Source organism: Podarcis muralis, chromosome 8 (assembly GCF_964188315.1).
Source record: "Podarcis muralis chromosome 8, rPodMur119.hap1.1, whole genome shotgun sequence".
NCBI classification, from domain to species: domain Eukaryota; kingdom Metazoa; phylum Chordata; class Lepidosauria; order Squamata; family Lacertidae; genus Podarcis; species Podarcis muralis.
The window spans coordinates 29,856,934-29,881,558 of record NC_135662.1 but is presented as its reverse complement, the minus strand read 5'-3'; the positions used below and the strand labels follow the sequence as shown (position 1 = coordinate 29,881,558).

Genomic DNA, 24,625 nt, shown 5'->3' with positions numbered 1-24,625 from the left:
CTTGCAATGATCTCTAGAGCTCATGTGAAATCTTCCCTGAGCCAGGTTTTTCTGTCTTAGAAAGAGCTTTTAAGGCAAAGCTTTCCAAACTGTCCTGAAACGTTAAGTGTGTTGGCTGCACTGTCATGCAAATACTCCCCGCCCTCCTCCTTGGGCTGGAAAGGGCTTAGTTAACCTCCAATTTGCTAGTAACACTGAATTACTGTGTTACAAAATGATGCATGTCTACAGTGTGTGTCACCAACGTTAAAGGTTTGGAAAGTTCTGTTTTAAGACCTATTCCTTGCTTACTGGGCTCTGAGAAGGTCTCACACAGGTAGCGATGGTCGTGTGGAGGCAGTTCTGGCTATAGGCGATTTTGGCTTTTCATGCAGTTCCTGGAACTACCCCCATGCAAATTGTGAGTCATCTGTACAACATATTTGCTCATGTAGTGCTTCTCAGTACACACTCAAAATATTTACTCTTGCTAAATCCTAGGTTGACTTGCTGACTTAACTGCGTGAGTATATATTCAGGCCATGATACAAACAGTCTTCAAGAATGAGACTACATTCTTCTGTCCCCTTTACGTTGGAGTATGACCTATCGGAATAGTCTATCAGAATCAGAATATCAGTATCTATTTGTATAGTATCTGTCAGTAGCTATTTGTAGTATTGCAACAAACCGATGTTTATTTTGCATGCCTGTAAAACAAAGATGCATTGCCTGCAAAATTAAGATAAAATTAAATCTATCTGTTTTAAATTTAGTTATTCAGGCTGATGAAATATTCATAGCCAGAAGGGTTCAGTTGGGTTTTTAGTGGACAGGCATTTGATACCCTACCCATTTTCTATGGCTATTACATGCTGACTTATTTATTCAGACTAAATGTGTGCTAATTTTTAACCTTTTTTTTTTTTTGCAAAATTTTGCTTTTCTTGTTCTGAAAATCGCAAAGCTCATGCAGCTGTGCCTTGAGTATTCTGTGCATTTAAATGTTTAAATCATTTTCATTTGTACATTCACATGGCTATATACAATGATGTAGGTCTTTAAGGGATTCTGTGAGAAAATTAAGCAATTGACATGTAAGATTACTTTCCATGTTGCTATCACTTTTAACTTGAATAATCCATTGTCTTGTACTTTCTTGTTCAGAGATTAGCTTAATATGCAACATCCCATGGTAATATCGGTACCATCATTCTTTCCGTGGTATCTGTCCTTAGGGTAGGTTAAAACGTTTATAGATTCTAGAACACATCAAAAATCTATGAGAAAATTTAAACATTTTTACCCACTGGGCCTGAAAACATTTCCATATCGCCACCAATAGTGATCATAAACTGAATTCTATCAGTGACCACACCTACTGAGGAAAATAATGCCTACTAATCCAGATTTCAAGCATGAAATATGGAGGTGTAGGTTGTTTTTTTTTTGTTTTTTTTTTAAAATAAATCATGTTGAGCATAGGAGACAACTGGTATTTAGAGGAGGAATGGGATCTTGTGTCTCATTCTGCTTTGGAGAAAGTCTGAAACAGTTTCTTCTACTTTTAGTCTTTGTATCTAGTGCAAAATGCAAGTGTTCAGGCAATGGCCATTTTACGCTTGTTCAGTGCACACATGCATTGCTGCAACCCAGAAATGGCTGGGCAAAGGGGTGGGGTGAGGGGGGGGTTACGTGTGGGGGGGCCCAGGAACTCAACCCCTGCACAAATTGGGGGTTGTCTGTAATTTGTTTTGTTACAAGTGTTTGGTAGCAGTAAGAGAATTGCATTCCATCAGACTTTCTACATATCTTAGCACACAGAGAGAAGAATTCTTTAGAAGAAGGGAAATAGCAGCATCTCATTTTATATGTGAGAAACCCACACATTTCTTTCTGAAGAAAAATGGGCAGGACAGTGCTGACCTGAAAGCAAGGACTGATCCACAGCTAAAATTTCCGGACACCTACTTTTTCTGGTGTTTCTAAACAGGGATGACCTCTTCTTAACAATTATTAAGCCCTGGCTGGATAATTCCTCCTAAGATGTATTTTTGTATGAAAACTAATACATAAATTGGAATCTAATTCTGTGGTGGAGAGATGGCAGGGTCAAACCTATGCCAGTTATAGATTTGTGTGGAGATAATGTTGAAGGATGGGTTAAATGATATGAAGACTTGGAATATTTGGACTGTTGGCCTGATACCAGCTGCTGGTGCATTAGTGCCATGTTCATGGCTAGGAATGGATCATCTTGCTAATTTGGGCTGCATTGTCGACACTTTTTCTGTGTAAGACTACTGAACCTATATTGGCTAGTTCCTGTTTGGGTAAATATTCAGTGCTTAGCAAGGATGTGATGATTGTGGTTGCTGTGATATTCAGGATACAGTTTTGTGAAGTTGGCTTTCAGTTTCAAATGAATTTTATTTTTCTAGGGATCACACTTAGAATGGAGACTCTGTTACTGATTTGTCCAGTTTGCTGCCTAACAGACTTATTGGCTAAATTGTTGAAGGCCTTTGTTGAAAGCCTCAGTGATTTCAATATGATATAGAGGATTTCAGCAGGCTTAGATTGAACCTCAAAGAATTGATGCCTGCCTGCCATAGCAAACGAGTGTGGTGTTGCATATTGCTGAGTTTCATTTATATAAATGGGGGAGTGTCTGGGGAGACAGGGATGTAAGAATAATCCCTTTGTTATAGACAGAATGCTACCTGGTCAAGATTTGTATCTTGGACACAATTTCCCTCCTGATGGTTGTGGCTCAAATTAAACCATCCTACCTTGGAAACTTAACGTATTTTTCTCTCTATTACACGCAGATTTTTTTCTCCTAAAAAGGAAGGGGAAATGTCTGTGCATGTTATGGAGCGAATGTGGGGGGTCCCTGGAGCCGATTAGGGGAGCGCAGGAACAAAAATCAGCAAAAATCAATCGTTCGTTGTGTCGGAGAGGGAAACCTGAAAAGAGGAAGTGGTTGCTTTCCTGCATTCTGCCTCAGGGTCTTACTGCCCACCCTCCTCTGTTTCGTTGCTGTGTTTGCTCAAACGGAACAAAGAGCAGGCAAATCCCCTCCCCTCCAGGCAAGCAGAGGGGAAAGCAGAGGTCTTTCCTTCTAATTCCTCTCCGTGCTCCTCGCAGGCAGCCAGAAAACATGCAGGAGGAGAGAGAAAGCTGGCTTCGGTTTGTGGAAACTTTTGCCTTTCTTTCCTCCTTCCCGTAAAATCCCTCTCCTGCTTTCTTAGCCAGCTGCTTCTCTGCACACCGCTCTCTTGTCCCTTCTGTGTTTTTCCTTCACTCCCCACTTAAAATGTAGTTACAAAGCATGGATCCACATGGATCCTCAGGATCTTTGCATTGGGCCACTCCAAATTCACCATCAGATCACATAGCAGCCTGCCCCCCAAAAATCACACACCCACTGTCGCCTGGGGCTGCAATGGGGCAAAAATGTGGTTAAAAAGCATGGATCCTCAGGATCTTTGCAAATTCACCATCAGATCACATGTCTGTGGCCACAGCATGAAGCACAAAAATGATACATCCACTGTTTCATTCAGAATTTTTTTCCTTGTTTTCCTCCTCTAAAAACGATGTGCGTGTTATGGTCAGGTGCGTGTTATAGAGCGAAAAATACGGTACTGTTCTAAGGAGTTTTTGTTAGCTTTTATAAATAATTTTAGTGGCCTTGTATCTCATCTGGTAAGCCTGTGGGACAGTGAATTTGATGTGGGATATTCACATGATTGCACGGAGATGCTTTCCCCTACATTTGCAGATCCAGGCAGCCCAGTGACTTACAAGGCGCGTACTCATAGTGAAGCAACATAGGTGACAACTGGTGTGCAAACTGCAGGTCATGCACTTCAAAGAGCCAATTTGAAGACCTGTGGTTTCTTCATTGCAAGACAATAAAATACTGTATAGACTTGAGTATAAGTCGAATTTTTCAGCGATTTTTTTATGCTCCTTTGCTGCTGTCGATGGTGCAGAGGAGGAACGAGCAGCCCCGAAAGCAGCCCTTTCGGGCTGTTTGTTCTTCCTCCGCTGCTGCCACCACCACCAGGTTTGTGGTGTGGTGAACCGGCTTATACTCGAGTCAATAAGTTTTCCCAGTTTTTTGTGCTAAAATTAGGTGCCTCAGGTTATATTTGGGTCGGCTTATACTCAAGTATATACGGTAAGTATTTCTGTCACTGTTGCGGCAGCAAAATACCATCTGCTGTAGCTCTTTTAATTATTAAAGAATTGTTGCATCAATCTTGGAAAGGCTAAAATAAATATATTTCAAGTTGGCAGAAACTTTTGATTTATACTGTTTGGGTAAAATCTAGACTTGCAGTGTTAATCATTTTCAAAAGTTTAATCAACTAAAAGTGCCTTAATGAATCAGCAGCAGATTTTTTAAAAATATAAGTACTTATGAAAGCTTTGGATGGCAAGCACCATCTTTAAGAGGCATTATTCCTTCTCAAGGCCAAACTGCATGTGGCATTAACTCTGAGAATGCAATAACATGAACATTTTTTATATATAAAAAAGTACACTGCTGCAATAGAGCCTGAGCAGTATTAAGCCATTGAAATTGGTGAACCTAAGACTTAAGTATTGATTTAAGCGGGTCTACTCTTTTAACAGTATTTTCCCACTTGATTTGGTTTACCATTGAATAGAAGTATACTCTATTGTAGTCAATTGTAGTCCCCAGACCAGCACCTCAGGATCCTCATGCATGATTGTTATTGGAATGATGTTGCCAGGATGAAAGGGTTAAAATGTAGTTGTTACTTACTACTACTATTTCCTCCTGTCCATACTCTAAAAGAAGCCCAGGGTAGGTAATCATCCCAGGGTAGCTAACAATGACAGTTACAAGCTTAGATTGCTGATAGAAATAGTCGAGGAAAGCAGAGCTAATCCATTATACAGTATTGAATGTTCCTGGAACAGGCCTCAGTTGCCAGAGACAATGGAAATCAAACTTGGGACTTTGACTTGTGGAGCATTAGCTTTACCATAAAATTATGCTTTCTGCTCAGGATCTTACTTGTACTGGCCAATAAGTCAAGTAGGTGTATTCATGTGCCTGTGGGAGTAAGAGGATTTCATATATGGTAAGACTTTTATTGACACTTACTAGTAGCAATCGGTGTTAGAAACAGAGATATGAAAGCTAGGAGCTAAATGGCACCTTAAATCTAGGTTATGGGCGCCATAACAGAGTGTCTCAGCACGCTTTTTTATAACAAGAATGCAAAGCTGAAAATGAATGAACTGCAGATAAAGTCTTGTGTTCATTTTTCACATGGTCTAGTCCTCCTCTGAAGACTGCAAAAAACAAAGCCATACTTCCCCTACCCGTCCCCCTAATATTCTTGTGAGGGTCCCTTCTCCAGTCTTCACAGAGTGGCTGGAAGTGGGGAGGCAGAAAAAGGTCCTCCTTTCCTTCCAGCAGTGGCAGTTTCAATCTGACATCTTAGATGCAGTACTGCACCCAGAGCTCAGAAACTGCTAACATTAATGAAATTCTGTGTCACAAACTGTGCCTAGAGAACAGTGGGAGTTTCGAACGCTGGTGCCAATATGTTAGGGCAGCAGCATATGGAGAGAGGATGCTCCCATGCTGTTGTAGTCTGCTGCATCCTGATTGGTTCTAGGTACATTGACTTCTGAGAGCATTGTGGGAAGCTTACAGTAGCTTGTGGTGAGGGAAGGTATTTACTATAGTGATACTGCTTGGGCTGTAGGTAATGCGGTTAGATCCTGAAATGCAGCTCATTGGGCTGTGCACAAATGACTTCAGGTACTTTAGCTGAATGTTCAAGTGCACCCCCTTTCCCTTTGCACAACCATTTAGTAGGTGTGGCTGTTTAGGTCCAGGTTCATCTGTGGAGGCTGATTTTCACTTATCTCCCAGGATGAATTAGTTTCAGTTGCAGATCTACTGTCTGTTTGCTGCTTGGATTTTCTCTTGAAGGTGGTAGGTGGGAATGACTGTTGAGCAGTTTTATTTGATAGTGTGCCTGTAATGTAAAACCACAAGTGCTTAGTGTGGTGAGGACTTCAGGAGAGTTTCTGTTGTTCCTGCCATTTTTTAAATCCTTTTTGATAGCACCTCTTCTGCTACCAGCTTTGGGGGAGAAATGTTGGGTAAATGCAGGTCCTTCCGAAACTGTTACTACTTCCTCACTTGCTACAATTTTTATGAGTCTTTATTCTATTTGATTGCCTGTATGCAACCTGGCATGCCTTTGGGAGGAAGAACAGCATGAAAACGTAAGAAATGAAAAGCTATAGGGAGTTCTTTGTCCTTGCAACCCTACCATAAAAAATGGATTGTGGAAAGTCACTTTGTTTTTGTTTTGCATTAATCTGTGCTTGCCTGCCACAATATTGTGCCAGTACAGGATCTCAGGCTGTTCCTCTGAGCGGGTAAAGAAATCTGTCTAGCCAGTGACAGTGATGTACAGTTTGCTTCACTACCCACCCACCTTCACTTGTTGCAGGGTTTGTACTCAGGCTTAGCTAAATGCCAGTGCATGACCACTGTGCCTGTGCAGCAGTATACAAGTCTCACTACTTCACAGTGGCTTCTGCCAAAGATAGATTTTTAAAAAAAATGTCTGCATTCTTTACAGGCTACTGTATAGATAAAGCAATCATGTGTACTTAATATTTTTTATATAATTTTCCCCTATAACATCTTTCAACAGGTACCTCAAATGATTTCAAGTTTGGAATGTTTCCGGGTATCTCAAGTGATTTCAAGTTTGGATTGTTACCAGGTTCTTCAAACGATTTCAAGTATGGTTTGTTGCCTGAATCCTGGCCAAAAGAAACCTGGGAAAATGGCAAGTATCTATGCAATTACTCTTCTTATATTTGTGATTTCTAACTTTCACCAGGAAGCAAAATAACTGTCTTACTATTAGCTTTCTCATAAACTGTTTGCTCATAGACAGTATCTATGGCACTTGGGAACTTTTTTCTGTCTGTTGATGAACTACAATGTTGCTTTAATCTTGTTCTCCATTTGAAGTCACTAGGTGGCACTGGTGACCACCAGCTCTGAAATATGGTCTCTCACAATAATATTTGGGAGTAGTTACTGCTTGCAGAAACAGCTAACATTTGCAATAATAATTGATTAATAGTGAAAGAGCAGAAAGAGATGGCCAATGGTGAGTAGAAAGGTTTCAGTCTCTGCCCAGACAAGTGAGACAGTGGGGATGCAGATCTCCCCTTGCTTATAGGATCTGGGATGGAGCAATGGTGAGCTTGGAGACTATATGCCTGTGTGTTGTGTCCCTATGTATGTGGTATTCATGTGTAATGCAGCTCTCAGGCCGAAAAGGGTCAGCCACGCCTGATATACATATTCCATTCAGTTTTTACGAAGGTACAGATAAAGCCCAAGGGAAGAGCACTGCATTGGTACTCTTTCATCTGATAGGCAAACCAGAACTAAAACAGGGTCAATAGATACCATTAAGTCTCAAAGTTCATAGAATTGTAGAGTTGAAAGGGACCCTGAGGGCCATCTAGTCCAAGCCCCTGCAAGGCAGGAATCTTGGCTAAAGCATCCATGACAGATGGCCATGCAACATGTGCTTAAAAACTTCCAAGGAAGCACAGTCCACAACCTCTGGAAGGAGTCTGATCCACTGTCGAACAGCTCTTACTGTCAGAAAATTCTTCCTGATGTTTAGTTGGAATCTTCTTTCTTGTAACTTGAAGCCAATGGTTCAAGTCCTCTCCTCCAGTGCGGGAGAAAACCTGCTTGTTCACTCTTGTGGCAGCCCTTGAGATATTTGAAGATGGCTATCACATCTCCTCTCAGTCTCTTTTCCAGGCTAAACATACCCAACTCCTTCAACCGCTCCTCATAAGGTTTGGTTTCCAGAACTCTTGATCATCTTGGTTGCCCTCCTCTGCACACGTTCCAGCTTGTCAATATTCTTCTTAATTTGTGGTGTCCAGAACTGGACACAATATTCCATGTGTGGTCTAACCAAGGCAGAATAAAGTGGGACTGTTACTTGCCGTGATCTGGACTCTATACTTCCGTTGCTGCAGCCTAGAATAGCAGGTTTTTTTGCTGCTGCATCACACTGTTGACTCACGTTAAGCTTGTGGTCCACCAAGACCCTTAGATCCTTTTCACATGTACTGCTAGTAAGCCAGGTGTCACCCACCTTATATTTGTGCACCTGGTTCTTCCTGCCTAGGTGCAGAATGTTACATTTGTCCCTACTGAAATTCAGTTTGTTAGTTTCTGTCCAGTTCTCCAATCTGTTGCCATCTTGAATCTTGATTCTGTCTTCAGCAGCATTAGCTACCCCTCAGAGTTTACTGTCATCTGCAAATTTGATGAGCATCCTCTCAGTTCCTTCGAGTCAATTATAAAGATGTTGAACAACAACAGGCCCAGGACAGAACCCCGTGACACCTCACTTGCCCCTTTTTTCCCAGGTTCATAAGGAATCATTAGTGAGCACTCTTTGGGTTCAGTCTGTCAACCAGCTAGAAATCGGCTTAATAGCCCATTTTACCATGATATTATGTGCAAGAACATCATGGGGGACTTTGTCAGAAATCAAGATATACTATGTCCAAAGCATTCCCTTGATCCATCAAGCCTGTAACACTCTGTATAAGAAAAAGAAATGAGACTCATCTGGTGTGACTTGTTTTTGAGAAACTCATACTGACTCTTAGTAATCAAGTTGGATAAACTCCATCTCCAGTGTCACCGAGGCACCAAAAAACAAGTGTTGTTATTGCATCCAGAATTGATGGTGGACAAAGAGGGCCTGAAGTGTGAAACTCTTCTATTTAGATAAGGGGGAGAAGAGAAGAGGCAAAGAAGCCAGAGAGCTCCAGAGAAACCCAACTTTCTACCTAAGGGTAGATATTCAGGCTGAATTTGAGATGGTTCTCTTTACTGGATAGGTCTTGAAGAATTTTGACCCTGCCTTCTGACTTACTCCTTTCCCATCTGCTCTCCTACAGGAATAATGATAATAATAACCTTCAGCTACAAAAGATTTCAGTAACATCTGCATATTGGTCATGAAGCACTTTTTGTGTGTTGCTATATTATCGGTTGATATTTGTATGGTCACCATGTCTATTTTATTGTATATGATTCTTCTGTGTTTATAGGGCTGTCTTCAACTAGATGCACTCTGGGAAGACATGTTGAATCAGTGGACATGAGCAACTGATGAGTGTCAAATTGCTACTTATTAAATTTGTTTGTGTTTGGATTTTTAGGTGACTCTTCTTTAATCATGAACAAACTGAAGTGTCCACACTGTAACTACGTAGCCAAATACAGAAGAACACTAAAGAGACATTTGCTCATTCATACAGGAGTGAGATCTTTCAGCTGTGACATTTGTGGAAAGCTATTTACTCGTAGAGAGCATGTAAAAAGGCATTCCTTGGTATGTAACAGCTTTAAATTACTATAGTGAACTGTTGAGGAGAGCTTGGTGTGGTGGATAATAATTTTTCCTTGTCTATAATTCTTCAATCTAATGTGTTTAACAGTGTAATCCTAACCATATCTACTCAAAAGCAATTCCTGTTGAATTCAGTGGGGCTTACTCCCCAGTGAATGAGGTTAGGGTTGCAGACTTCTGCCAAATTCACGCACAGTTGCAACATTCACTTTCTGAGACCTTGAACTTTCAGGTCATTGCCCTGTCATAATGTTTTAGAGAGTAGTGTCATAGCGTTGTCATGCAGGGTTGGGGAGAGGGAATTGTCTTTCTTCCTCTGCAGCTGTGGGGCTGGAAAGAAGGCTCAGGCTTGTGTTACTTGTCTAAAACTGTCTGAGCATTCGCTGTAGTAAGTAATATTGGTGCAGACTGGCAATAAGACAGCTAAACTGTTCTGCTTGTAATAAAATTGTGTTTTAATTACTTGTATTTTCAGAAAGTTGCTTTCTGGTTTTGACACTGTTCTAAATCACTGCCCAGGAATAGCGTAGTTAAACGTAAACTCTGGATTCAGTAAGGAATAGAAGTGTTTTTGTAGTTTAAGTTAGGTATCTAATATAACAATGACAATAGCTATTGTAGTTATAGAGGCGGCTCTCAACTTACATGGGAGTTACGTTCCGGGGATGATACGCAAAGCCAAAATTATGTACAGTCAAGGCACATTGGGTTCAAAGGTGGGTGAGATTGTCAAAGTCTTTTTCCCATAAACCCTCCCCCTTTTAAATATTTTTTTTAAAAAATTGCCAGGCACTTAAAGCTGAATGCTTGAATGTTAAATGTACGTAAGTTGTGCGTTAACTGTACTACAGAAACACTGGTGTATTTCTGACGTCTTGTGAAATTCAACATTTTGGGTCCACTATTAATAGTTTGAGTTCATGCTTTGAAAGAGTTAATACAAAATGTGTGCAGCTATAATTTGGATTAATAGCAGTGGTCAAAGCAAATTGTGAATGATATGAAACATAAGTGACTTATTGACACTGATTCCTCTTGTGCAGGTTCACAAAAAGGATAAAAAGTACAAATGTATGGTGTGTAAGAAGATTTTCATGCTAGCAGCCAGTGTTGGAATAAGACATGGATCTCGACGTTACGGTGTTTGCGTTGACTGTGCAGATAAATCTCAACCAGGAGGGCAAGAAGGAGTAGACCAGGTACAGGACACAGATTTTCCTAGAGATGAAGAGTTTGAAGAAAATGAAGTGGGGGAGGCTGACGAAGAGCTGCCTGATGATGTAGAAGAACAGAACGACCAGACTCGATGGGATGAATCTGGGGAAGTCTCTGTGCCTTTAGAAGACTGAGGTGGCTTGATCTTCTTAAGATGCTTTATTTGGACGTCACATGGATTGACCATGTTGAATTTTTGGACTGAAGGCTTGGAAACATGGTACAGGCTGGATGGAAGTTATGTTGCTGTGAAAATCGTAGGGTCAAAGCCTTATAGCAAAAAAAGGATTATTAATTTTTTAAAGATATTTGCACAGGACTGTAAAGCATACAGCCATTTGGTTGAATTATAGAGTCCTCACATCTACAGTCAATTATCAAAAGAAATGTATTTTTTATTATTTATAGGATATAGCTATTTGGGTCCTAATCAAGCATAGTAATAACTGTGCTTGTGTTACACATCCATGTGTTCTTTAACACGAATGAAGCAAATTGCAATCTTTGGAGTTGACTCCATTGAGATTCCAATCATAGTTTGTGAACAAAATGCAGCTAATTTGGGCTAGCGGCTCATGTTTCCTGAAAGGGGATTTTGCTGCACCTCCCTTGCCTTCCCCTCAATGGTTTAAATATCAGCATCTTGATGACATGAAGCTAAGTCTTTTAGTTTTGTCAGGATGTGGTTTAGCTGACAAGTCCTGGAGAACTTAATCATTGATATTTAATTTACTGACTTTCTGGTTTTTGATATCTTGGGTTTGCATAAAGCTACTTTTCACCAAAAATACAATAATGACTTAAAGCTACAAGGAGGATTGTGATTGGAATGAAGTAAATTTCTCCTTGTCACTTAAATAACTTTATATTAGACACTTTCTGGCATGGCTACCCATGTTTTAATTTATGTTTTCTTAGCACTATTCCTATTGGCTATCATTTTTATTCACTACTGTATACCTCAGTCCATCACAAAGCATAGAGTCCTAGAATCTGAGGAGTGTCACAGAAGTAAATGTAATTGGCTTTTTTCTTTTTTCTTTTGGTTTAAATAGTTCAACCCAATTTGTCTGCTTTTGTCTATTTTTGTTATGTGGAAAATTAGACATGAGGCTGTCATTTTTCTTTCTTTTTTGTGCCCCATTGCTCTTCATTAAAGTGAACACAAAATGAACTTTTGCTTCTCTCCTATTTTGGGGGTTCTTTTATATACCAAACTACATTTTAATTGGCAGCTTAATTTGCTGGAACTTTTTTTTTTAAAAAAATTGGTATTTGTTAGTATAACTGCTAGAGCTATTTATCCCCAATGCTCTTTGCTTCTGTTTTTGGATGAGATATTGAAACTTGAATTTTTGTAGCCATAAATCTTTTCTAAACTTGTTATATTGTACCAATGATTTCAGGCCTTTTTCTGAGGGAAGGGAGGGTATTGCACCTTTTTATGCTTAGAATTCTCAATTTCAACTAGCCTGAATGCAAGTGAGCTACCTGAATGCTACCTGCATTCAGTATATTTCTATGTCACAATGAATAAATATGCACAGCATTTACCATAACACATAGCTAGGCCAGTGTGATAGTACTGTATTATATAAGTTGAGGGGTCACCATATTTGAGTTTAACTTTAAAATGAGTATATTTTCCTATTTTATATCTGATAACTAAATTATGGTAGTTGTGTGGTAAACTTAATTGCTTTGACAGATGGAATCTTAATGGTGCTCCATCTGATTGAAGTAGATATATATATATATATATATTTAAAGAGACGGCTTTATTATCCCTTCTTTCAATACAACAATGGCTTAATGTTAGACACTGTTTCTGCAGGATGAAACAGAGATTATATGGGTATTAAAATGTATAACCTTTTCTCTCCAAAACCTTCATTGGTAGAATCCACATCACTGTAAACCTGACAGATGGGTAGCTCTTGCGTTTTACTTTTAAAAAACTGAATACATCTTATTCTCGTTCTAGACTGAAATGAGTAATGTGTAATTCTGGTGGGGTCCAAAGTAGAAAATAGTGGGCAAAGATAATATGAATGGGAAGTATTTTAAACGTTAAGTAAATGTTCTGCTCTGTGAATATGTAAGTTATAGTATAAAGATTCTTCCTCCCCATTTATTCCCCTTAAAATAGTTTACAATTGGTAGATCTATATATATATAAAAAGATATATATATATATATATATATCCAAAATCCACCTAAATCTGCTTTATTAGCGCATACTACTCACTTAATGCTTAAACTGGACCTGGCTTTACATTCTTAATGTATTTTACTTATTCTCTTGAAACCGAATCTCCTTTTGCTACTTAAATCATTTATGTATATCTGGTAAATTATGACCAAATTTGTTGTTAGATTGCATACAGTAAATTGAAATATACACTTGGTACACTACAGAATTGTTGTGCTTTTTGTTCGGGTTATATTTTTTTGGACAAAATTTTACAGTAGACATATTTAAACTTATGTTGGCCTCAGATTAATTATTTGGATCTTTGGTCAAGTCTTTTACTAGCGTGTCTCAAAATGTTGTCTTATGTTTTTGCTTGTTTCAAAATACGCTGTCTCCTTAACATTGTCAGGATCATTTTATTGGAATAAGCATCCAAAACCTAAGTATCTCAGACCTCTATGCTAGAATCTATAATTCTCTTGGTCAAGTGAAATGTTAATCAAAAAGTCATTTAGAATATGTCTGATCATTTGACTTCTGAAAAAGGTTTTCTTACTACTTTTATAAACCAGTGCAGCAGTTCTTCTCACACTTTTTGTTTTGAAGTCAATTTTAATTTTTAAATTGCTTTCTGGAAAGTGATTATACGTTTAGAGTAAGGTACAAATCCTCCAAATCCTTTTGGCTGTGATCATGTATAGACATCTTGGTTTAACAATAGACAAGCTAAACACCTTTCAGTCATGTATGTCATTAGCACTTTTTGTTAGAGAAGTTTGTGTATCCTGAAATTCTATGCGTGTGCTTAAAACATAACCTAATGGCCACTTTTTCTAAAATTTCTATGCTCTTGTACATGGTGTTACACTCAAGTCTTGTATTTCTTTGTCCATGATTATAAGCCATTTGAAGAAAATTTTGATGGCCACTAAATGGTGGGTACATATATACAATTCTTGTTTGTGCTGTTGAAAGATCCTGTGTAGAATATAGTCTAGAACTAGCATTGCTAAAGGGTGCCATCCATGCTTCCTTCCCCTCAGTGCAGTTATATGTTAGCACATGCCACATAACCAAAGGCCTGGTTAAAACTAACCCTCTGCAGCTTCTCTAGAAAATGAAAGAATTTGATTCAGCGTATAGATTAATTCCATTGAGTACCCTGACGAAATCTACCCTCTCCAGAGTCATTTGAAATTTGCAGAAGAGTTAGTGTCCCAAGAGCTGCAACTCCCCTTTACCCCATTTTACATGTTTTCCAGGAACTATTATGTGAAGACAACTTGGATATATAACTTTTTGCTTTCTCCCTCTAGAGCAGGGTGTCATTAATTTATCAACTGCTGTCCCTTTGTCTAAGGCAATTCAGTGTGGAATCATAATCTGGATGAAGGGGGGTTTCTAATTTTACAATGGTAATGGAAGTTCTTACTGCCAATAAGGATACAATGCAGATTCCATTTGTTCACTTAGGACTAATGAATTCATAAAACATTTCCTGTCCACTTGTTGAATGTTGGTCACTGAATAACCCAAAGGGCTTTAAAAAATACCTTGATGCCATTCTCTGATTAGCTGAGGATATGCTAATGACTACTTTCTTTTTAGACTGCGACTGAGGTCTATTTTTATTCATATCTGAATATTATCTTTGTAAGAATATGGCCTAAACAAAATTTATCAAGTGGCACAACATGCAGCTTTTCAATTTGAGCAAATCTTCTACAAATATGAGTTAAAGTAACAGCAGAAAAGAATGACTGCTTCCCAGAGTTAGCTCATTGATGCTCTGTTTGCTGTTAATATATTGGAGAATTCTTTCCATTTTTCTTTCTGCAGAATAGATGCCGTATCGACTTGAGATTGCAAACTGTTGAGGTCACAGGACAAGCTGTTAACATGGCTGTGCAGAAAACTGAATTCCTTTTCCTTTTCAGCAATCTGGATAATGGGAAAAGACATGTTAATTTTGAAACAGCAATAAAACTCTGCTCAAAAATCAGTCTTCATCTTTGACTGCTGACTGCATATAAATATGTATAAAACAGTTGATGAGCATTTGACTCACTGAAAAGTTTGCTTTTGCAAAAAACATGCAGTAGTTCTAGCCCATAAGGTGGTGGTGGGGATGTTTACAGTCTTGCACAAGATTGCACTACACAATCATGTTTATTGAGTGGTCAGTCCAAATGGCGTTCTTCCTAGAGCGTTACAGGTAAGTAATTGGTGGTTCCACATGAGACACATGCCTTCCTCTCCACTAAGTATCTTGTCACTTACTGCAATGTGGCACCTTAAACACAACACCAATTTGTGGCATACAGTGTATCTGAAGAAGACTGCTCTCGCCTTTGAAAACTTAGGCCACAATAAATGTGATCCTTTTTAAGACACTACCAGAGTTGTTACTAAACAACATAGTTATAACTCTGGAATTTATTGCCATTGTTGTAGTTACGGACTTCAGATTTTCTTTTGGGGTGGGAGAGAACTTACCAACAATGGAGTTAGTAATTTGGACATATCTCCAAAGAACTTTTAGCCTCCCAACAACTTTGTGACATAAGGGTGTGAACCGGAGGGGGGAAGAGACTTGCGTCAGACTTCTCATATTGAGCAGAATTGTAGAGTTGGAAAGGACAATGAGGCACTTATCTAGTCCAATCCCCTGCAGTGCAGAAATCTTTGCCCAATGTGGGACTAGAAGCCATCACCCTGGTGTTAAGGGTCTCGTGCTCTACTGTGTAATGACATAGGTCTTGATTCCTTGCAAACAAGGCCAGTAAGGCTAACCTAGGGAACTATCAGCAGGAAAATAAGCCTTAACAGTCGCTTCACAAAGGTAAATATTCTTTATCAAGGAATGCTGAATTCTGTGACTATAAGTTATGCCACTTAAATTTTATCCAGATTTTCCTAATCATGGGGAATGGAAAAGTTAGGTACAGCACTGACGTTGATACATCTAACACCTAGATGTCCTGTTGATTATCTGGTTTCTGAGTTTTAACCAAGTTTAGCTTACATACTTCAAAACTGATTCCGTTTGCAGGTCCATGTAAGGCAGCATTATTTCCCATAGTGGTGTACCAGATGCCTTTGGGAAGCCCGCACAATGACATTATTTTTATGATTTACTATATGTACCTCAGTCACGAAATTAAAAGACGCCTGCTCCTTGGGAGAAAGGCGATGGCAAACCTAGACAGCATCTTAAAAAGCAGAGACATCACCTTGCCGACAAAGGTCCGTATAGTTAAAGGCATGGTTTCCCCAGTAGTGATGTATGGAAGTGAGAGCTGGACCATAAAGAAGGCTGATCGCCAAAGAACTGATGCTTTTGAATTATGGTGCTGGAGGAGACTCTTGAGAGTCCCATGGACTGCAAGAAGATGAAACGCATCCATTCTTAAGGAAATCAGCCCTGAGTGCTCACTGGAAGAACAGATCCTGAAGCTGAGGCTCCAATACTTTGGCCACCTCATGAGAAGAGAAGACTCCCTGGAAAAGACCCTGATGTTGGGAAAGATGGAGGGCACAAGGAGAAGGGCACGACAGAGGACGAGATGGTTGGACAGTGTTCTCGAAGCTACAAACATGAGTCCGACCAAACTGCGGGAGGCAGTGGAAGACAGGAGTGCCTGGCGTGCTCTGGTCCATGGGGTCACGAAGAGTCGGACACGACTAAACAACAACAACAACCTCTCCCAATGGTTTGACTTCACCCCCAAAGGTGCACTCCTCCATTGTCTTCCAAGGCATACTGATGCCAACAACTATATATATTGGGCACTTTTTACAGTTTAGTGTCTCAAAGCAACTTACAGGATAAAAGAATATTACAACTAAATAAAAAAGCAATAAAACAAGTCCTAAAGTGCTCGTGCAAGGTATATATAAAAAGAATAAATACTATCCAACCCACTTAAAAGGATGAGCCATAAAAGGATGAGCCACAATGTTACCTGCCAAATTAATGGCCAAAGGCCTGGCTAAAAATGTTTTTGTCTGGTGGCTTTAAAGCAGACAACCATGTTGCCTGGGAGAGTATTCCAGAAGTGGGAAGCCACCATTGGAATGGCCACTTCTGTGACATGAAGGCTTCTCCCATGTCTTTTCCAATATCTGGTACTGAGTGTCATCCTTTCTGTGGAACTTCCAGGCTCAGAACCATCATGACTAAGTGGCTATTATAAACTTGATGTGCTTCCTTGACAAACCATTTTGGGGCCAGAGAGATATATGAATAGATGGCCACATTTTGCATGTTTTCTGTTGAACAGCCATTTGAGGGGTGTTGGGCTTTCTCTGAGTAAGGAAATACATATGCCTTTGTCTCCTGAGGGACAAATTAAAGATGGCTAAGGGGAGCTAAAACTTGTGTTAGAGCTGAGAGAGTTCTTCAAATAACAGGTTCTCAGTTGCCATTGATAGGGGGATCAAAACCTGTAAGTAGAAATGAAGTAAGACAGCTCCTTCGAAAACAGGCTTCTATTCAATATGCTGATATATTGGAGTTTAGTCCAAGGGAGAAGGTGGGGTTCCCATTAGGGTTGTAAGGGACAGCGGGTGCTGTGGCAGTGCAGGAATGGCAAGTCCTACATCTCTACTGCCTCCCCTTTCATCCTCTCTCCCAGCCTTGATAACTAGTGGCTCAACCGCAGTCCCTCTGGCCTTAAGATGCTGCTGGTGCGTGCCAGGTTGGCCAATGGAAAGGTGATAAACCAACTGTAACATAATCCTGGAAGAATTTGCCAAACCTATGGTTAACTGATCTGGTGGGATGAAGTGATCAGTGTAAATATCTCATTGACGTGGTCAGGTGCAGCTGAGAGTGGGGGAGTCAGAGTGGCTTTGGCCTGTAACAGGTATGGGTAAACCTTTTGCTCCTCCAGGTGTCCCATCAGCGCTAGCAAACAGCCAACGGGCAGCGATAATGGGAGTTTTTGTTTGGCAACATGGAAGGCCACAGGTTGCCCACATCCATGGGATAGCTGTCGGTAGAGCATGAGACTTGTCATCTCAGGGTTGCTGGTTCAAGCCCCCTGTTGGGAAAAAAGATTTGGTCCTCTCCAACTCTACAGTTCTATGATTCTTTCTGGTTCATAAGGATTCCCTTGCCAGATGCCCTGTGCCAACAGTCAGTTTTGAACCCGGGGTTGGGGGCTCTAGACAGGATGGGGATTCTCTTGGCGTACTGTCCATGCTGCTATCAAGTCTTCCCGCCCAAACTGATGGGCATGGTCTTTGAGGTGTTGAAGACTTCCAAGGCTTTAGTCTTGGGACTTGGAACATACATGCTGAGGCTGCCTTGTCCTGGACGGCATAGGATGAATGCCATACAATTCTCTCAATATATAGACTTGTGCATGCATCAGGATGTGATCTGAACTTTATCTTCTGTACTGGTTTAGGGGACAATGATGGGAGGAGCTAGAAACAGCTCAGTAGTCACAGATTATCTGAACATTTGACTTATTAAGCACTCCTAGCCCTTGCAAGGATTTAGATGGGTTTCCTGCAGTTTAGCTGGTAGTTCTGCTGAGGCCTGACCTCTGGGAATGGTGAGGTGACCCAGGTGATCAACAATCACTTCCAAGTATATTCACCCAAATTGTAGAGCCATATCAGTGCCGCCTTGTTCTGAGCAGCTGAGGGATATGAAGCAGTTGGGCTGACAACCAGAGCACAGGTGGCAAAAAATAAAGCATGATTAAGTTCAGGTAAGAAACTTTGTGATGGTGGCAAAGATATCTCACTTCCCGGTCACCAGGAAAGGAAGCCAGCAGAGGTTTTTCTGAGGGGTGAGAAGCCTTTCTAGGCTTGTGGCATCAGCTAGAACCAGCAAAAGGCCAGCTGTGACCAATTGGCATAACATTTGTAGGCAAGATCACTTGCATTCATTCTGACTTGGATGCCATACTTTTGATAGAGAAGGAGTTAAAGTGGTTGGAGCCCTTTAATTGATGCTGGTTTTATATGGCTAAAATAAGCTGTCCTGGCAAGTGCACAAATACAAATGCAGTGCTTTAATAACAGCAGCAAGCCGTGACTTGGCAAGTTCTTATCTTGCTCCTTTGCTTGCACACAGTCTCACAATTTGGTAAATGTCCTCCAAAGTGAATAAATTACAGCAGCTTCCTAACAAGCACTCACACCTGGAGGTTGTTACATTATCAGTAGGCTGGGAGAATCCTTGATAAAGTCACATGTCAGCTCCTTGCCTCTCCTCCACAATGAGATTGTCTTTGTCCTTTTATTTTGCATTTCCACCAAAGGTTCACTTACATTTTGCAACTGTAAGTATAAACTACATTAATATCCTATGGCATTTTAAATGTGTGGGGTGGTGGTGGTTATTGGTTTGTTTTTGTTTTGTGTATTGGGGGCTTTCATTTTGTATTTTTCTGTTGTGAACCACCCTGGGATCTTCAGATGAAGGGCAGTATACAAATTTAATAAATAAAAATAATGATGATGATGTCAAATTCTATACTCAAAGCAAGGAGAGCTCTCACATGTCTGGTCTGCCTGCTAGTTTTATATTCCACACTTCTAGTTTTAACTCTCACCTATATTTTTATTTAGAATGTACCTAATGCTGATATATAGCACTGTTTCACATGGGTGTAGCCAAGGGGGGGGCAGGGAGCAGCTGCCCCCCATCAAGTAAAAGAATAGAAATAACTAATCATGTTGGTTCTGTCCCCCCAACAAAAGTCCAGGGTCCCCCTACGTCCATGCTGTTTTATATTTTTATTTTGTAAATTGCTTTGAAAAGTTTGGTACCTTCTTTAAAGGTGGTATACAAATGTGGGCTTTTTAAAGGGACATAATAGATGCTCTCCCTGCCCCTGATATAATGCAGTTGCAATTGTATCAATAGTAGCTTTCCTTCCCTGGCAAAAACAGCAGTTAGGTGGGAGATTTTGTCAGGAGTGCAGCAGAGAAAGGGTTATTAAACACACTGTGATGCACCACAGTCTCAATTCTGATTCTACCCCCCCCCCACCCGCCCAGCTGCTAGGAAATACAATCACACGCCTCACAAAATGGTCTCGGTTGTGGCCTGAGGTCAATGGCCATTCCCCTATTTTGTGCCAGTGCATGTGTTGCATGAAGAATTAGATGGAGGTGGAGGTGGAAGCTCACTTGTACTGGGAGTGCAGGCTAAAAAATAAATGCTGTTTGAGAAGTGCACAGATAAACTTACCTCTTTATGCAAGTGAGCAATGTGCTCTACCAAATGAGTCTTTTCTCTTTGCAGCTTGGAATTTTCCAGTTGAATTTTGCCACGTCTCTTTTCCAAATCTATTAGCTGCGACTGAAGCAGCTGCCCATTCTGATCCATAGATTTCCTTTCTTGCTGGAGGTGAAGTACCTATTTACCAATGGCTTCTATTAGCATTGATTAATGTCTAGGCATTGCTCTAATTTTAATTCCCCCTGCCTTGATAACTCACTGTAGCATCACAGGCTTCCTGTGCATGGGATTAAACAAGTGTGTTTAGAAGAGAATTGGGGCATTCACAGCTACTGCTATAATGTCATCCTTTTTTCTTAGCAATGGGGTGTTCTTTCAGGCTATTGTAACTTTAGGACAGTTGCTTTTCTCTTAGGGTTGTACTCAACTAAGTTTTACTTGGAGTAGATCCATGGAAACCAATGAACCTAAGTCATAACCATTAATTTCAGTGAGTCTACTCTGAGTAGGGTTAACAGCGGATACAATCCTTAGTTTTGGAATATACATCCCATTTAACTGTGTAACCATTACTTAGTATGTAGAACCAATGAGCCGACCAGATGCTCAGTTGCTCTAGAGGGATACGTGCATGTGGTCTGAAGCACTGTTTTCATGCATCTCCCGTTCTCCTTAAATTACCTTTTTGTGGTTAATGCAGGAAACATGCTAGGCACTGTTTGGAATTTAAGATGATGTTTCACAACCTAAAGTGTATCTTCTGTGATGAGGCATTTTGGGCCACTTGCCACCTGGTAGAAATCTGCATGGGATTTCAAGAACCAGGTTCCTTACCCAGCAAGGCACAAAGCAGGTGTTGCCAATCTATAGTCAGTCACCAGATTTACTGGTGTACAGCTCTCTCTAGTAAGACTGCATCATCACCATCACTGTGAGATTTCTTGCTTGCCCTTCACCAGAGAGTCCCAGGCAACAATTTAGAAAAACAGTATTAAAAACTGTGGCAGTAAGCCATTGACTGTGTAGATACACAAAATTATATTTAAAAGGAGCAAAGTGGCCTTTTGGGATAAAAGGGAAATGGCTGGTGCTGGATTCATTGAAAATTTTGTGTCAGATTAACACCATGAGCACAAAGTTTGATCCCTGGACAATATTTGGACAAATATTGTTCTAAATTGCTGCATCCAACACAATTCTATTTGGAAAGTTGCTGTTATATCAATAGTCACCTTTTCACCTTCAAAAATGTGTGAAGTGCTCTAATTGCAGCAACCTTTACATTCTACCAATGCAGTTGACTTAAAATATATAAGAGTGCAGAGACCTGCTCCTGGACCTTGGAAACTCTCTCTCTTTCGTTCTGTAGTTGTGTCTTCAAGTAGGTAAGCTCCCTCTCTAATTGCCATTCTCTCTCTCTCCCTGATGCTAGCTCAGACGCTCTTCTTGAATGGGAGGTGCTCTCCTCCTCTCTCAGCTGTTTCTCCTATAGCATTGATACAAGTTAAGAGTGTACATTAGCCAAAACAGTTATGCAGCTAATAAACAAGGGACTTGGTACACGTCCTTTTGCTTGCTATTTCTCTCCCACCATACAGCATTGCTTCAGTAAACATGTCACATTCTTGTTCCTTTTCCTAGCCTCAAAGACCTACTGATTCCTTAAAGCTAAGAGTGTGCCGCATCACACTGGTGAATATAGAACAGCTACATGGGCAGAGTGCAGAAATAGCTTTCCTTATATTCTAACCCAGGGGTGGGGAGTCTGTGCCCCTCCAGATCTGTGACTACAACTCCCATCTGGCTGTTGGCCATGCTGGCTAGGACTGTTGGGAGTTAAGGGTTCAACGACATCTAGAGGACTATAGGTGCCTGCCAGTGCAAGCTCTTTAAGGCTAGAGTGCCACCCATGCAGGGGCATAATGCTTTATAGTAGTGCCACAGGGACTCCATTTTGCCATCTCTTGTGAGAAGGGGGAAGAGCATGCTGTATACAAAACAGATGCAGTTTGCTGTTCAGTTCAGGGCAACTGTTCACCTCAACAACAGTGGCAAATTGCATGCCTGTGTGAATTGGTACAATCTGAAGATATATGGGACATATCCTTTTGGGTGTTTTGTGCTATAGTTGCTTGTTATGGGAGAAGTCCCATGCTATCTGCTTTTAGCATTTACCAGGGCACACTTATGGCCTGTCTTAGGGAGTTGCAATAGGTTCTCTGGTTCTGCAGTATAAACTCATTGATCTGTTGATATAGAGACTTTGCATTCAAGAGCACTACAGCCACGCAACTGCTTTGTGTATGACCAGCTTTGTCCTGTTTTCTGACATTTTCTCTGCTGCTGTGGAAGCAAGTCATCTGCTTCATTGCCATTGCAGAAGCATTAATTAGTTACCAGATCATCCTCTAGCCAACTTGTTGAAATATTTCTTTGCTACGAGAGATAGCACAGAGTTCTGCAGCTATTTCCAGCTACTTGGCCATAATAAGATGTATAGCATGCACCCCCAACCTTCGGCCCTCCAGATGTTTTGGACTACATTTCCCATCATCCCTGACTACTGGTCCTGTTAGCTAGGGATCATGGGAGTTGTAGGCCAAAACATCTGGAGAGCCGCAGGTTGGGGATGCCTGATGTATAGTAAGGGAAAGCTGCTAAAATGCCAGTCTTGGGCCATGGCAGAAATCCAGGTATAGGCTGCACTGGCCATGGGACTTGTACATCATGTTCAATGAGCTTCTGCCTTGTTCTGTTTGTTTAGCTTCTGTAGCGAAAGCATTCTAGCAAAACTATTCACATCTATTTTATTTGTTTTTGATCTGTGCCTTTTCCCACCCGAACCAAAAACAACGACATAAAAAGCTAATCTTGAAAATCTTGAAATGGAGCTCACCTGTTAGCTTTTTAAATCTTTTTCTAGATAGAAATTGAAGACCAAAAGCTAACATGTTGAATACTAGAAAAATACTTACTCTGCTCAGCTGCCTAGTCGCTTTCAGTACTTGAGCTTGTAAGAGGCCATTTTCCCTTGTCAGATGTCCACAGTCTTCTGACATCTTGTCACGTAAATATTTGTCCTCATCAGCTGAAAGCTCTTTTTCCTTGAGGACTTGCCTTAATTTTTCACTCTCCTCACTAAATGCACATAATTATAAATATTGGCTTATATGGGGTATTCTCAATGCAATATTTTTTAAAAAAATTATATATGACAATCTTATAATGCCCTTGCTGAAGACAAATCTGGGGAGTTGTATGGCCATTTCATGCACACCAGAACTGAAAGCAAAGTCTGCTTGTACTAAACAAAAATTGCTAGCCATTCATAGCTGTAAATTATTACGAACTTTAGGGAAAATCCCACCCTTCAGTTTAGTAGATCTTCAGCATCTAGTCCTCTGATATATTGGCCAAAAGTTCTAATGGTTCACCATCTCAAACACATCAGTAAATCCTGCAAAGATGAACCACTCTTTAATAAGTTGTACAGCAACGTTTTCGTACACAAGTCATTGGTGGCCCAAGTGAGAATGGCAGAGGCTCAATAGTTATGAAAATATTAAAAGACAGGGAGTTGTTGTCTGCCTACCTAAGTTCTTTTGCAATGTGCTGCTGTACGGACTGGGAGCCGATAAGTAATTTCTCCTCTAGTTGATGAAGTAATGCCTGCAGCTGTAGGCATTCTGATCTGCTTTCTGTGAGTTTTTGTTCTGTAGCTTGGTGCTGCTGAATCTGCAGCTGAAGCTGAATAAAGCAGACTGTGAAAGCAAACGCTGAACATTCTCTGCCCCCACCATGTTTTATTACTCTGATCATTAGAATTGATTACTACTTCTAGTGAGAAAAAGGTTCAAATACAGAGGGGTTTTTTAAGTGATCTGTTTATAGTACAATAAATTCACAGTTGCTACCCACTGGTTACACAGCGTTGAGATGATGGACTTCTTCCAAGGAACACACTGGTAACTGGGATATTGCATTTTCCTAGCACTGGATTTGTTTATTTTGTGCCTTAAAGGTAAAGGGACCCCTGACCGTTAGGTCCAGTCGTGACCAACTCTGGGGTTGCGGCGCTCATCTTGCTTTACTGGCCAAGGGAGCCGGCATACAGCTTCTGGGTCATGTGGCATGACTAAGTCGCTTCTGGCGAACCAGAGCAGCACACGGAAATGCTGTTTACCTTCCCACCGGAGCGGTACCTATTTATCTACTTGCACTTTGATGTGCGTTCGAACTGCTAGGTTGGCAGGAGCTGGGACCGAGCAATGGGAGCTCACCCCGTTGCGGGGATTCGAACCGCCAACCTTCTGATCGGCAAGTCCTAGGCTCAGTGGTTTAACCCACAGCGCCACCCGCGTCCCCCATCTTGTGCCTTGGGAGCATGCAATTCTTCATTAGCTTCCTGTTGGAGTGACAGGTAACAACTTGCAGCCTTGGATGTGGTTGCACATCTCTCTCTCCACCCCAAAACTCTTCTCCAGTGGGTCTTGGATGAGCAGAAGTTGAGCTGCATCTTGACCTGCATTAGCAACATACTTGAAAAGCTCTTTGCTT

At 40.7% G+C, this 24,625-nt stretch overlaps 2 protein-coding genes across 3 annotated transcripts in view; one reads left to right on the top strand and one right to left on the bottom strand.

Moving 5' to 3' along the window:
- ZBTB10 (zinc finger and BTB domain containing 10) overlaps nucleotides 1–14,866 on the top strand; it is a 29,602-nt gene extending 14,736 nt beyond the window's left edge. The window contains exons 3-5 of the mRNA XM_028736627.2: nucleotides 6,702–6,839; nucleotides 9,265–9,437; nucleotides 10,499–14,866. Coding sequence (XP_028592460.2) covers nucleotides 6,702–6,839; nucleotides 9,265–9,437; nucleotides 10,499–10,804 — 617 coding nt within the window. The 3' untranslated portion in view covers nucleotides 10,805–14,866. The remainder of the gene's footprint in view (nucleotides 1–6,701; nucleotides 6,840–9,264; nucleotides 9,438–10,498) is intronic.
- Nucleotides 11,771–24,625, bottom strand: part of LOC114600479 (uncharacterized) — a 27,556-nt gene continuing 14,701 nt past the window's right edge. The window contains exons 6-10 of one of the 2 annotated variants that reach the window (XM_028736630.2): nucleotides 23,661–23,815; nucleotides 23,044–23,206; nucleotides 21,396–21,554; nucleotides 20,078–20,245; nucleotides 11,771–14,805 (exon numbers count right to left, since the gene is read on the bottom strand). In XM_028736630.2, the coding sequence (XP_028592463.2) occupies nucleotides 14,638–14,805; nucleotides 20,078–20,245; nucleotides 21,396–21,554; nucleotides 23,044–23,206; nucleotides 23,661–23,815 (813 nt within the window). In that variant the 3' untranslated portion in view covers nucleotides 11,771–14,637. The remainder of the gene's footprint in view (nucleotides 14,806–20,077; nucleotides 20,246–21,395; nucleotides 21,555–23,043; nucleotides 23,207–23,660; nucleotides 23,816–24,625) is intronic. The other variant, XM_077932898.1, reaches the window with a different exon arrangement.